Source organism: Watersipora subatra, chromosome 2 (assembly GCF_963576615.1).
Source record: "Watersipora subatra chromosome 2, tzWatSuba1.1, whole genome shotgun sequence".
NCBI lineage: Eukaryota > Metazoa > Bryozoa > Gymnolaemata > Cheilostomatida > Watersiporidae > Watersipora > Watersipora subatra.
The window spans coordinates 68,898,017-68,912,027 of NC_088709.1; the positions used below are offsets into that span (position 1 = coordinate 68,898,017).

At 42.2% G+C, this 14,011-nt stretch overlaps 1 protein-coding gene across 3 annotated transcripts in view; it reads right to left on the reverse strand.

Annotated features, from left to right (window-relative positions):
- Positions 1-8,022: 8,022 nt before the first annotated feature.
- Positions 8,023-14,011, reverse strand: part of LOC137387048 (gastrula zinc finger protein XlCGF57.1-like) — a 37,729-nt gene continuing 31,740 nt past the window's right edge. For 2 of the 3 annotated variants that reach the window (XM_068073337.1, XM_068073335.1), the window contains 3 exons: positions 11,388-11,547; positions 11,211-11,303; positions 8,142-9,144 (listed from right to left, as the gene is read on the reverse strand). In XM_068073337.1, coding sequence (XP_067929438.1) covers positions 8,330-9,144; positions 11,211-11,303; positions 11,388-11,547 — 1,068 coding nt within the window. In that variant the 3' untranslated portion in view covers positions 8,142-8,329. Of the gene's footprint in view, positions 8,051-8,141; positions 9,145-11,210; positions 11,304-11,387; positions 11,548-14,011 lie in introns of those variants that run through there. The other variant, XR_010977865.1, reaches the window with a different exon arrangement.

The following is a 14,011-nucleotide window of genomic DNA, read 5'->3' on the forward strand; positions in this document are numbered from 1 at the left end:
CGGAGGCAGATTCCTACTCCTCTGAGGCCTGCTAACATTGTCTGGCTGTCGGTGGACAGCTGACTCTCCTGCCTCCGCACTTGCTGGAGTGCAGTTTTCTGTATCTCGGCATTGTCCACTGGAAGGCTGGCTCTCTGGGTTGTCAAAAGCTTCCTTAGGAGTTGTCCCATTGCCACCTGCGGAGTTGTCCTTCCTATTTGCCTTTTCTGGATTTTCAGCTTCTAAGACAGGCTCTGCCTGAGTTTTTCCATTGTTTTTCCTTACTCCACGCATGTTAGGCCTTCTACTAGGCTCAAGCAAGACTGGGGCTTTTCCATGATAATTGCTGCAGGGTTTGTAAGCTCTCAACCGGTGTTCAGACTGTACAGAACGCTGTCCCCGGCGTTCGATTGTGTACGTGTGATTTGGAAAGCTTTGGATTACCCGGTAAGGCCCAACTCTCTTGGCCGACAACTTGGAGTTCTCCCCCTTCCGTCGACGTCTGCGGGTCATCCAGACCAGGTCGCCAGCCTTGAACAGTGGTGGTTCAGAGGTGTCTTCAGCCACGATTTCTAACTGCCTGTGCCTGAGAATCTCATGGGCTCGTAAGAGCCGATCTTGGATTTCAATAGTGTACTCATTTGTACTCTGAAAAGATTCCACTGAACTCCCATGTTGGAGTTGGTCAGGGAGGCGCAACTCCCGACCGAGCATCATGTAGTTTGGAGTTTCTTTGGTGGCTGAATGGGGAATCCCCCTCAGTGTTCTCATTAAATGTGGTAACACGAGATCCCACTTCTCCTGTCCTCTTCCAGTAAGGAGGGCTCGCAGGGAGTCTCCGAGTATCCTGTTATTCCGTTCGACTATACCGTTACCTTCAGGTCGGTATGGAGTCGTCCTTGAATTCTCGACTCCCCAAAGTCGACATAGCTCCTGGAATATGTCGGATTCAAACTAGGCCCCCTGATCAGTATGGATTATTTCTGGCAATCCGAAATAACTGAAAACCCTTTCCTCCAGCGTACTGGCCACGGTAGGCGCGGTGGCATCTGGGATTGCGATAGCGTCCGACCACCTAGTGAAGTGGTCGGTCATCACAAGAGCCCAGATGTTTCCTCGGGTAGTTAAGGGTAGAGGGCCGACCAGGTCTACAGCCAATCTCTGCCACGGTCGACCAGCGTAGAGCCTCTGTCTATTGGAGGTTGTTGCACCAGTGCCATGTTTGGCCTGTTGGCATACTTCACAGGACATTACCGTCCGACGTACGTCACTGGTCATTCCTGGCCAATACCAGTCCAACTGGACCCTTTTTAGTGTCCGATCTACGCCACTGTGGGCCTGTCTATGTGTCTCCCAGATTAGGTCTTGCCGCACAGGCAAAGGGCAGACGGTGACTGCTTTGCTTCTACCATTTCCTGGGATTGTCGCTGTCAAGACCCTGTCGGGATCGATCAGTAGCTGTGAAAACATGTTGGCTAGCCTCTTCAACTCTGGGTCGCCTAGTTGTAAAACTTGGGCATCTATGGGTCTACCAGTCAACACTGCCTGGTAAATTTTCCCGATTGCCGTCTCTGCTCTCTTTTGTAGCGCAACAATTTCGCCAGCTTTCGTCTGTGCAGAGGGCCGTTTTTCTATAATAGGGGGGGGGCTGACCTAAGCCTTGGTCGACCTTCTTGTTTACACTAGGGTCGCCCTCCTGGATTGGCCTGGAGCCGGCCTCTTTGTCCCTCCGAGGCCCGCTGTTGGGTCCGACCTGATCGATCTCCACATCTGCCGGGACGCCCACTGCTTGGTTCCTCCATCTCTGGGGTTGCTGGGGCAGAAGTGGCCACTCAATCTCATCCAGATTTCCCGTGGGAACTCGACTTGATGGAATCGTCTCCTCCTGTAATTCCTTACAGATCTCCGAGCGGGGAGGCCCACCATCTCGTCTATCTATTGAGGCACATTGCTTGCAGTCTTCACACTGTTGCCTACTCAGGCCATCAGCATTTCCATGCTTCTCTCCCTTTCGGTGCACGATCTTGTATCTGTGTTCCGACAAGCTTTCCAACCACCGTGCTATCTGACAGGAAGGTTCCTTTCTCCGGTGCAGCCAGACTAGGGAAGCATGGTCGGTCCTGATGACAAACTCTCGACCGTACAAATAGGGCCGGAAATGTTTCACGGCTAACACCACCGCCAGGAGTTCTCGCCTCGTGACACAGTAGTTCCTCTCCGCAGGGGAGAGCGTCTTGCTGTGATAGGCGATAACTCGCTCCTGTCCTTGTTGGACCTGGGACAATATGGCCCCAGTTCCGACGTTGCTGGCATCTGTGTCAAGGGTGTACTCTAAGGTCGGATCTGGGTAGCCTAGTACAGGGGCATGCGTCAAGAGCCACTTGAGGTGACTGAAAGCTTCTTGTTCAGGTTGACCCCACTTCCAGGTGGACCCTTCTGCCGTGAATAGTGTCAAGGGCTTGGCAACCGAAGCGTAGTCGGGCACGTATCGGTGGTAGTAACCGGTAGTGCCGAGAAAAGCCCTCAGCTGAGTCACATCGGTTGGCTCCGACCACCTGTGGATCGCTTCCACTTTTTCCGGATCCGTGGCTACCCCAGTCGAACTCACCACATGTCTGAGGTACTTCACTTTTGTCTGCATGAGGGTACACTTAGATGGTTTTAGTTTCAAGCCGGCTTGTCGAAGCCTGTCTAGTACTTCTGACAGCCTAGACAGGTGACTCTGTAGGTCGGCTGACATGACTATGATGTCGTCCAGATACAGCAAGAGCGTCTTCCAGTGGAGCCCTTGCAGCACTCGCTCCATAAGCCTCTGGAACGTGGCAGGGGCTGACGTCAGCCCGAAAGGCAGCACTTTCCATCTCCAAAGCCCACTTCTCGTGATGAAGGCTGATTTCTCCTGCGCTCCCGGCGACAGGGGTACCTGCCAATAGCCGCTCATCAAATCGAGAGTGCTGAACAACTTGCTGCCTGACAGAGCATCCAGACTGTCATCGATTCGAGGAAGTGGATATGCGTCCTGTTTAGTGACCGCATTCAACTTCCGATAGTCAATGCACAGTCTCCAGGTTCCATCCTTTTTCCTGACCAGGACCACAGGAGAGCTCCAAGCTCCATATGCCTGCTCTATCATTCCCTGTTTGGCCAGCTCAGAGACCTGCCGATCTATTTCTGCTTCCTTCTCAGGGCCAACCCTGTATGGGGTCTGCCGAATGGGTTGAGCATCCGTTATCGTGGGTATCTCATGTTGGACCAAGGTAGTCCGACCCACATCTCCATCCCCTTTACTGAAAACATCGGCATACTGATCAAGGAGCCTAACTACCTGTTGTCTGTCGTAGTCACTCCTACAGTGCACTATAGCTTGGCTATACAGCTCTTTCACGTGAGGAGCCACCTTTGGGTCAGGCCGGGTATCCTGGCTTGGTCTCACTCCCTTTGGCCCCCCCCCTCTGTCCAGGGCTGGCCGATTTCAGTTCCATCGACTCCTGTGTAGCTGCCAATCACAGTTCCTGACGCTACCTGTACAGGGGAATCTGTCGGGTTCAAACAACGCAGGGCCACTCTTCCCTTCTCATCAGGTAGGTGGAGGCTGGCAGCCACCATGTACCGATCTCCTGATCCCTCTACCATTCCTAAGGGTTGGTAGGTGTGGGTCGTGAGGCGGCATGTAACCACCATCTCTGACCGAGGTTGAAGTGTCATGGTACGGACAACCTGCACCTTGCTCACCAAGGGTCGTCCGTCCCGATCTGTGCAGATCAGCTTCTGACCATTCACTACCAATGTGGATTCTTGGAAATTCATCTCACAGCATTGGTCTGTCAAGAATGGCATCCCGATGATGGCATCTTCTTTTAGGGGGCATACAAGAAGTGATACAGTCACTTGTACACTTCTGACCCGGATGGGTACGGTCAACATGCCATGAAAGTTTAGGCGAGACCCGTCAGCCATCGTGCCATAGTCTGTTCTCTCTACCAACTGAGCTTTCAACCCCGCGGGAAGCCGGTCAAAGACATGACGGCTGAGTAGGTTGGAGGTGCATCCACTGTCTATCAGGAAATGAGCAGGTCGGCCCATAATCTTCCCAGGTAAGAAATAGCTACTACTGTACGGTTTCCAAAGGGTGTCCGCAGCCACTCTCTCAGGACCGACCTGCTGAGTCGTCCGACCGGTGTGCTGCCACCTCTTACGCCGTCTCCTTGTCTGGAGCTTTTCTGTAACCACTGGGTTTAGGGTTTGGATTTCCTCTGTTTGCTGCTCAGTTAGTGAGTCAAAGAAGTTTTGTAGTAGGACTGAGGTCGACCCATGGGGGATCTGAGGTCGACCTGTCCGACGTGGAGTTTGCCAAGGTGGCTTTCTCTGGTTTGAGGGTCCACAGTCAGTATGTCCCCCTACTGCTGTGGACGATGTCCGTTTCCCTGCTGCTGGTTTCTTGCTGGCTGGGTAGCTGTCATCTGAGGACACTGTCGTCTGACATGTCCGACTATTCCACATTCCCAACAGCTGGTCGCCCTTCTGATCTGCTGCGGCTCTGGAGTAGTCCGACCTTGGCTTCTGGGTCGGCTACCATTGACCGCCAGTCTTGTCGTCAAGGTGGTCAGCTCCTTTAGGGCTACAAGGACATCTTCCAACGTAGCCGATTTTGTAGCTTGTGGGAGGTCGACCTGGGCTGCCTTGGGGTCATCCTCTTCCTCCCCTTCTATAGCCATGATGGTTGACCTTTGGGTCAACCGAGGATTAAATGGCTGAATTTGCAGAAAGTCATTTCCAGCCTGCACTGCCTCTCCCAAAGTCTGTGCTCCCACCGCTAACAGATGCCTCTGTAGATAGGTGTTGCCCAATGTCATGGAGAAAGCATCTAATGCCATATTTGCACGATGGTGCTCAGGCAGATCAGCATAAGCTATATTGGCTAGTCTTTCTATTTCTGCAGCATGATCTTGCAAGCTAACCTTGACTTCCTTCTTGAGGTTTAATCGACTCCTGGCCTCTCTAACTGTCAGACCAAATTTAGTTCTCAAGGCTGCAAAGATGGCATCTGTAGTTTCTCCCCTGCCACAGCTTTTAGCACCGTCCTTCAGCACCTCTCTGAGGTGCAGACGTGCTGACCCTGCAGACCATTGATTAGCTTCAGTTACTTCCTGAAACTGACTGATGAACAGTTCAACATCATCACTGCCATCAAACTTAGGGGGCTTGAAGTCCCTCTCTGGTCGAGATTGCCGTAAAGCCTCAGTTATGGCGTCAGCCATCCGCCCATACTGATCAGCTTGATGCTGCCTCTCTCCTAGTTGACCGCCTTCCAGGCATGGTCAGACGATCCCACCGCTGCCACCAGTGTACTGGTTTTTGTCTTGGTCTACCAGTGTACCTAATGGCGACCCGACAGGTCGGCTTACATTAGCTTGCCGTGCCTATAACTGTATGTGATTATAGAAGACCTCGTCAACCCTAAGGTCCGTCGTCTGATTAGCTTAGGTCGACCTCTCTGCTACTAATTAGGACGACCCAGTCAGGGCACCTTTAGCTGCTGACCCCCGTAGTCAACCAGCTGACCGATGATGCCTATACTGGTCAACTATCCTGCATTAATTCTTGCAGACCGCTCAAGCGAGAAATGAGGAGAGAGAGTGTGTGTGTGTATAATTGTATTGACTAGACTACAAAACAACTGCCCCCACTGCGGGCTATGCCTTCCTTTATATAGGTTGCAGCTCGCCCATATAAGGGCATAATGACTATATATGGTAATAATGACCATATATGGGTTAATGATGTGGGGTTGACTAATAATGTAAGTAAGCATGCACTTGCAATGAGCTGTATAATATGATGAGTAACGAATCTGCCACACAGTGACACTGATGGCGATAAAAGTAATGGTTTTGTAAGAATAAGGAACATTGTAGAGGATCGCTTTGCTTTGTAGCTTCACATCGCTTTATCAATGCACAGAGTATTGATACAATGAATTTTTTGCATAACAGTGCTTGTTAACATGTCGGCAATATGAAATTTATAACCAAAACAAACGTTCTAGATGGAGTTTCAAATTGAAAAAAATATCATGAAGCAATATCGCCAAAATGGCAGGCATAAGGCCGATAGCTAAATTTGTACATCGACGCTAGTGAAAGGGTTATGTATTGGAAGTGTGGCAACTCATAGACAATACAACATTGAATAAGAACTACTTTATCTTTCTGATGTGGAAATTCAGTAGGTGTGAACTGCGTTTTTTCTAGTGACCGCAAGAAACGAACGTTTACGGGACCTTCTGGGTACACGTTGGCAGTAAATATTAATTGCATGTAAATTACTACGCGCTAACCAGAGATCACGTGATTTTTGTGTAATAACTATAAATAGGTTATGTATAGAGGCGTGTAGTAATCGGAGATTCTCGTTAATGCGCCTTAGATACCTAGTAGTGGGTAATAGTCCGAAAAGTATGGTACTCTATAAGGCAGACACATACACACACATAAAGACAACGATTGCCGTTTTTATAGTATGGTCTATATATATATTTCTCAAAGTCGGTCTGTCATCGTATACCTTTATATCTGTTGGTTTTCCGACTATAGCTATTATTAGAACAATGGAGCTGGACAACCATGCGGAATGGTAAGTGATGGCTTACCGTCATTAGAAGCCTAACCTTATTAACTAGCTTAGTGGAGTTTTCCATTGGCAATATGCCAGGCTACTAGCTTGAAAGGTACAGTTGTTTGACAAAGTTTTGAAACCTTTAGTTGTTTTTATTTTTCTCTTAATTTATTTCAACTACACGACACACTTCTCTCATGATATGTAGTTTGAAAGTTAGAATGGTAAATGTTGTTATATGTTAAATACAAATCGATTTTCTGTCAAAAGACTCTTCTATTACACGGGCAACGCCGGGTGGCACAGCTAGTAGATATACATTTCTCAAAGTATGTTTGTGTGTATGTCGTATGTCTGTCTGCATTCCGGCTATAACTATTATTAGAATAACTGCAGCTGGACAACAATGCTGACGCAATGTCATGGAGTACCGTCATTAGAAGCCTAGCAGTTTACTGCAATTTTCTATTGGCAATGTGCCAGGCTAACAGCTTGAAAGATGCAGTTGTTTGACAAAGTTGTAAAACCTTTACAGTTGTTTTCATTTTTCTCTTAATTTATTTCAACTACACAAAACACTTCTCTCATGATATGTTGTTTAAAAGTTGGAATAGTAAATGTTGTTATATGTTAAAGACAAATCAATTTTCTGTCCAGACTTTTTTATTACCCGGGCAACGCCGGGTAACACAGCTAGTAGTAGATATAGTATAGTTACTGAATATCAAGCTATGGACCTCTACAATACATGACAGTGAGAATGAGTTTAATGCAATAATGACAACTAACTTAGTAAGCTTAATCATTAGCTTTTTACATTCCGTCAACTTAGGTGGTCTCCCAACCACTCAGTGTGCAGGATAAATGTTATGATTATTAAACTGTGCATGTAGTCAAATTCACCAATGTTCGAAAAAAATCAAATAAAACTTAAGAAGCAAAATATTTAACTAACATTCGAAAAATGAGCAAGCAAATAAAAGTCATAACTGCTACAGTTTGTGAGCTCAAGCTTTAGGCACCCAAGTAATGCATAGGTAGAACATATCAGATATGCAATATACATAATTTATTATCATGAAAAATGTAAGAAAATCCTAATAAATTCAATAATTGATAAAAGAAATATGAGAAAATATTCCACAGTGAATCATTCATTCGTAAGTGCAATGAGCTGAGATATCAAGTCACTATATAATAAATATAAGCTACAAACTGACATGCAAGCTCATGAACAGAAAAAAGCTACTTTTAAACCAGAGTTTCAATAGTACTGCTATTTCACAGACTGTTTAATGCTGGAGTGTATCAGGTTTCCCTCCTGTATGAATTTTCATGTGTCTGTAGACTACCACTATATGTACAGACCTAGAGTCACACTGAGTAGGTACATGCATAAGGTTTCTCCCTTGTATGAGTTTTCTTATGTGTTTGCAGTTTACCGCTCCGTGCAGACCTATAGTCACACTGAGTACATGCATAGGGTTTCTCCCTTATATGAGTTTTTATATGCGTCTGTAGACTACCACTATAAGCAGACCTATAGTCACACTGAGTGCATACATAAGGTTTCTCCCCTGTATGAGTTTTCATATGTCTCTGTAGATTACTACGGTGCACACACCTATAGTCACGCTGAGTACATGCATAGGGTTTTTCCCCTGTATGAGTTTTCATATGTCTCTGTAGAATACCACTCTGCACACACCTAGTACACACCTAGTACACACTGAGTTCATGCATACGGTTTCTCCCCTGTATGAGTTTTCACATGTCTCTGTAAATTACAACGATGCGCACACCTATAGTCACACTGAGTACATGCATAGGGTTTGTCCCCTGTATGAGCTTTCATATGTGACTGTAGACTACCACTCTGCGCACACCTATAGTCACACTGAGTACATGCATACGGTTTCTCCCCTGTATGAGTTTTCATATGTCTCTGTAAATTACAACGATGCGCACACCTATAGTCACACTGAGTACATGCATAGGGTTTCTCCCCTGTATGAGTTTTCACATGTCTCTGTAAATCACCCTTATCTGCAGACCTATGGTCACACTGAGTACATGCATAGGGTTTTTCTCCTGTATGAGTTTTCATATGTCTCGGTAGATTACTACGGTGCGCAAACCTATAGTCACACTGAGTACATGCATAGGGTTTGTCCCCTGTATGAGCTTTCATATGTGACTGTAGACTACCACTCTGCGCACACCTATAGTCACACTGAGTACATGCATACGGTTTTTCCCCTGTATGAGTTTTCATATGTCTCGGTAGATTACTACGGTGCGCAAACCTATAGTCACACTGAGTACATGCATAGGGTTTGTCCCCTGTATGAGCTTTCATATGTGACTGTAGACTACCACGCTGCACAGACCTATAGTCACACTGAGTACATGCATAGGGTTTCTCAGTACTGGATGTGTGAGCCGTACAGGTATTAGTCGATTGATGATTGAAGGTAGAGTTAAAGTCACATTCTTCACATTTCAGAGTTGCTGCTATATCTCTTGCATACTTCATACAATCCAGAGAATCTGCAATAGTACGACAATATTGAAAGAATATCTTCATGATGATAATTTGACCAATGTTCAAATCGAATGAATAACCTTGTGGCAACATTTGGAGAAGCAGAGTGATAAGTAGAACAGCAATGAGGCCTTATTTGGGTAGCAAGTTTAATGGAAAGTAATATAAGTTGCATTATAAAAATCTTCATACTATTTCCAGCAAAATACAAACTATTTGCTTACAAATTTATTATTGCAACAAAAGCCTGTTATACAATGTAAATATGTACATTATGAGCTCAAAAAACCGAAAACCATAAAAAAGGTCAGCTGAGTCACATGCATGACTACCAGTGAGTTAATTTTGGCCACAAAATTTTATTTTTCGAAAAAATATATTGTAACCTCATTCTCTCTTAAAGCATAGTTACTTGATCGGCCAAAGTTAATGTAACGTTTCGAGCAAAAGCATCTGCACTTAGTGTTTCATTAAATAGCCAGAGTTTAAAAAGGAGATATTCATACATTGAACATGAAATGACTTCAATGCTGCTGCATTGATCAATTTCCATGGAATTTTGTAATGGAGTATTTTTTTGCCCAGCTAAAGCTACCAAAAACTTTTATAATGGAAATTACATTACAATTAATGTTTCAATACCAAAAAATTGACTCGTTATGCTATCTAAGTTGAATATAAAATGTGAGTCTTGTTTTACAAGTAAATGCTAAAGTGGTTCTGTGCCTAAACCTGGGTTTGTAACAATGTTTTGAAGCAGAAGGAGGCGCAGAAAGGACTGCATAATGAGCTACCGTTAGAGAGCAAAACAAAGGAAAAATTAGCTAACCAGCGAGAAACTTTTAACTACGAACGCCAAAGAAATTTCAGTTACGTTAATTAAGTTAAAAATGAAAGTTTGATTTTAGGTTTGCTTTTAAGTTTGTCTTTTAAGACTTTGATAAAATCTAAATTTAGCAAAGTCAACTGTTGTAAATGAAGGATAGCTTAAATATCCCTCTCTGGCGAACGCTAGCGTTAGCTGCTATTGTATGTACGTAGGCCTATTTCATTTTACATTTGAATTAATCACATTTCCTTGCATTATTTTTTATTTGTTGCTTTTTGAAAGTATGTGGTAAATTATGACAATAACCAACATGTTTTTTTTCTGTTACAATATCTTGTTTTGAGTGTTTTATTTGCATTTTTTTGAGTATGGAAACCAATTAATATATATTTAATTGTTCTATATATAAATAAATTGCACCAACATGTGAGTAAATTGACACACGAGCTCCGTCTCGGAACGCACTAAGCTCGTAAGTCGAAGCATGACTGTATTTGATCGCTTATGTTATATTCTTCATATCCACAAAATATTTCAATAATGGTACAAAAAAATCACAACAAGACATCATGGTCTTTATTCAACTGAGGGCTATTATCATTGGTCAATCTATTTGTCATCACAATGCACCATTTAGCTGTGTTTGTGCATGAAGCCACAGCAAGCACCTATATTATGTAGTGATAATATATTTCGCCTGTATGTATAGTGAGGCGTCTAATATGTGCTGTTCTACCTAATGTGATCAGCTGAATTTTTCACTAAAATTAATTTTTGAAAGTTACTCGTTTAATTTTATTATTTTTAATACATTTACATGTAAAAGAAGTTTAAGAACAATTCTGAGAAAAAGCTATTTGACTATGTTAGGGAACTGTATATTTATTTCATAATCATGTTGTCAATTCATAAAAATTTTATGAGGCAAATATAAAAGCATTGCCAAGCTCTTCTCCGCTCGCTTTTAGAGAAAAAGAACAACCATTCAGAAGTGGACATTTTACCAAAGGTTCAAAGCTACAGCTAACATTAATAGTAATTTTATGATGTGGATAATCGACACTGACTATGGCGGTACTGAAGCTTTCCTGGTTTAGAGTCAAAAAGCACTAGAACACAAAGCACAACCTTCAAACACCAATTAATTTACACTGCTGTAAGATAGGTAACTATAAAATTCAAACATTGCAATGGAAAACAAATATCTACAATGCATTTGTGAAGTGTCTGTACACAACCTACCGACTGGAGGAGTTGAGATGGCAGCATATTCTTCTTTGTTAACTCCCAGATCTGTGGCATAGTCATCTCCATACCATACGAGTAACTCATTCCCTATAGTATTAAATGATATGTATGAATATATGGGAAAAAATGGTACTTACATCGCAGATATAACTCAATTAATAATTTCCTCACCCTTAGAAATATCAAATAACGCTTTGTAGTAAATCTTTCCTTGTTGCTGAAATGCTTCAAGATTTTGTTCCTGTCGGAATCTAGCAGAGTTGACATAGCGTAACCAGTTGGCTCTTTCAATATCTTCTCCATCAATGTAATGAGGCACTTGACCAGTTACCTTAACACCGAGCAAACATTACAATTATCAGAGATGGAAGCTGTGTAGTTTTTAGGAGTACTTAATGAGCACCCGATTAATGCAGGAGTTGCACACGGCTAGGCAATGTTCCAGATGCCATCGTACAACAGACTATAAATGGTACAAGCAGCAAACGCTAAACTCAAAAAGTTATTATGAGCAGTGAGCATTTCATATCATCTCTAATGGAGGGACCACCACATAAACAATAAAACTTTCACTTTCAGTTGTTTGAAAATTGATTTTTGAATCAGTAAACCATAAGAAAGAAGACAACATTTCCTACAGGGTGATGGCAATAATTTTATAACTTAACGATGTGGTTGCGTCAAATTTGTGTTGATTTTAGAAGAAAGTTTTTTAGAAGAAAGACTTTTTTTTGTATATCAGTTGATATGTTGTTTGATGTGTTAGGCAATCTCATTGTCAAAATACTTGAAGATTAAAATCGAGAAAAATTGATCCCGGTAAAAACGCTCAGGCCAAAAAAACATATCCAGACTTGCCCAAAATGATGTAACGCGTGATACAACATGTCTCCATCTCTCGTATTCACATCGGCTATTGCGATAAAAGTCTAGTCCTACACGGCTTTATTGGCATATTATTTATCTTGTATTTGCTTGTGATGGCTAGAATAAAATTTTAAATCCACCTACAGATACATTAATACCAATGTCTTAAAGGCCTCAAACAAGAAAAATTAAAAACTTGTCCTATTAGCTTCTTCTGAATGTTGTGTAAACATCTTAGTACCGACTACCAATTCTACCGGTCTACGGTGATTCTGTCAAACAAACTATGTAGAACAAGGTCTTTGTATCGGCACAGTTCCGTCGCTACCAACACTAACGATATAAAGCCTCCCAAAAGCCCCACCCACATTATGCCCAATGCCTATCCTCGGGTGGGGCTGTATATCATTGCCCACACCGAAAACTAGTTTCTCACTACCGTAAGTAAAATAAGCCAGCTGCGTCTTTGAAAAGAATATATACAGGGATAGAGTTTTAAGGATGAGAAATCTGATGCAAACTAGATTTGAACTCACATTCTCCATGAAACCATTCTCACTTCTGCGGAAATCCACATTTTCAGTTCACTAGACTGTCCAACTAGTTACACCATGGAATAGATTGGGAAACAGACTACCATCCCTAAATGTCATGTAAATTGTATAGTCGACGTCAACGTTATCGTGTAATTATTGGTATCAATGTGTAGAAAAAAATTCACGAGTCGCATTTGATTAAAGTACTAAAAAAATTGTCGAGCTATGCAAAATGGAGCTATGATGTATTCAACAATCTGCAAATCATGTTTTGCGTTATCTTAAACAATATTATTTTATTATTTAAATTTTTACAAGCAAAAAAATTGTCCTCTCAGCATCAAGCTTTTATTAAAAACATCCGTCTAGTCGTGGCCACTCACATAGTTTCAGCTGATACAATGAGAAAAATTCTTCTACTGCAGCAAACTCAAACAAAACATGGTTTATGCAGCACACATTCAAGTCTCTCTTTATCATTTATGGCAGCTTCCAAACTGATAAAACTGCTTAGGCTGGTGGGACCACATCCTGTAATCAATAAAACAAATGCAATAAATATATACCATTCATAGATATGTCATTCTAACGCATATTTATTGAAAGCTTTCAATTTGGGAGTTAGATAGATTGCGAGTGTAAATTTAAAAATGAATAAATGTTTAACAAAAGCATAAGTACGCCAAGCCGACGATTCGAAGCTTTGATTCTGGAAGTTAAAGATTTGCATTGATCAACCGATTTTCTTCACTTTCTACAAGTAAGAAGTGAACATCTAAAGTCAAATCATAAATCTAATTTACTAAATAAAACTGCCACAGAAAAAATGAAGCAAATATAGCTCGGTGAAACGATAAAAAATTATAAAACAATGATTCGTGATAGAAAAAAGTTAAAATTTTATTAATTAGTTAGTACATGTATTAATGAATACTAAAATATTACCTTTAGTATATCCATCAACCTTAGCCATTGTATCGCTAGTTGATATGGATTAACAGGAAGTCGTCAAGAACTCACTGTACATACGTATAGCGCACACACAGGAAATGACATTACAACCTCAAACAGGGAAATATAACCTGAATGTAAACTCAACAGTATATATATATATATATACTGTTGAGTTTACATTCAGGTTATATATATATATATATATATATATATATATATATGTATATATATATAAGAGATTCAAAGTAAAAGATAAATTTACCTCCATTCTCCTAGCTTCTTCCGTAGCACTTTAATCACCCGATACACAGTAAACTCGAAGAGACCTTCGCAGTAACTTTACAGCAATTTTTACAATTCTGTTGTTCGTCAATAAAACGTGTCGATCGAGTAATTCATTAAAGAAACAATGTTAACTAAATTAGTAAATATCGATGT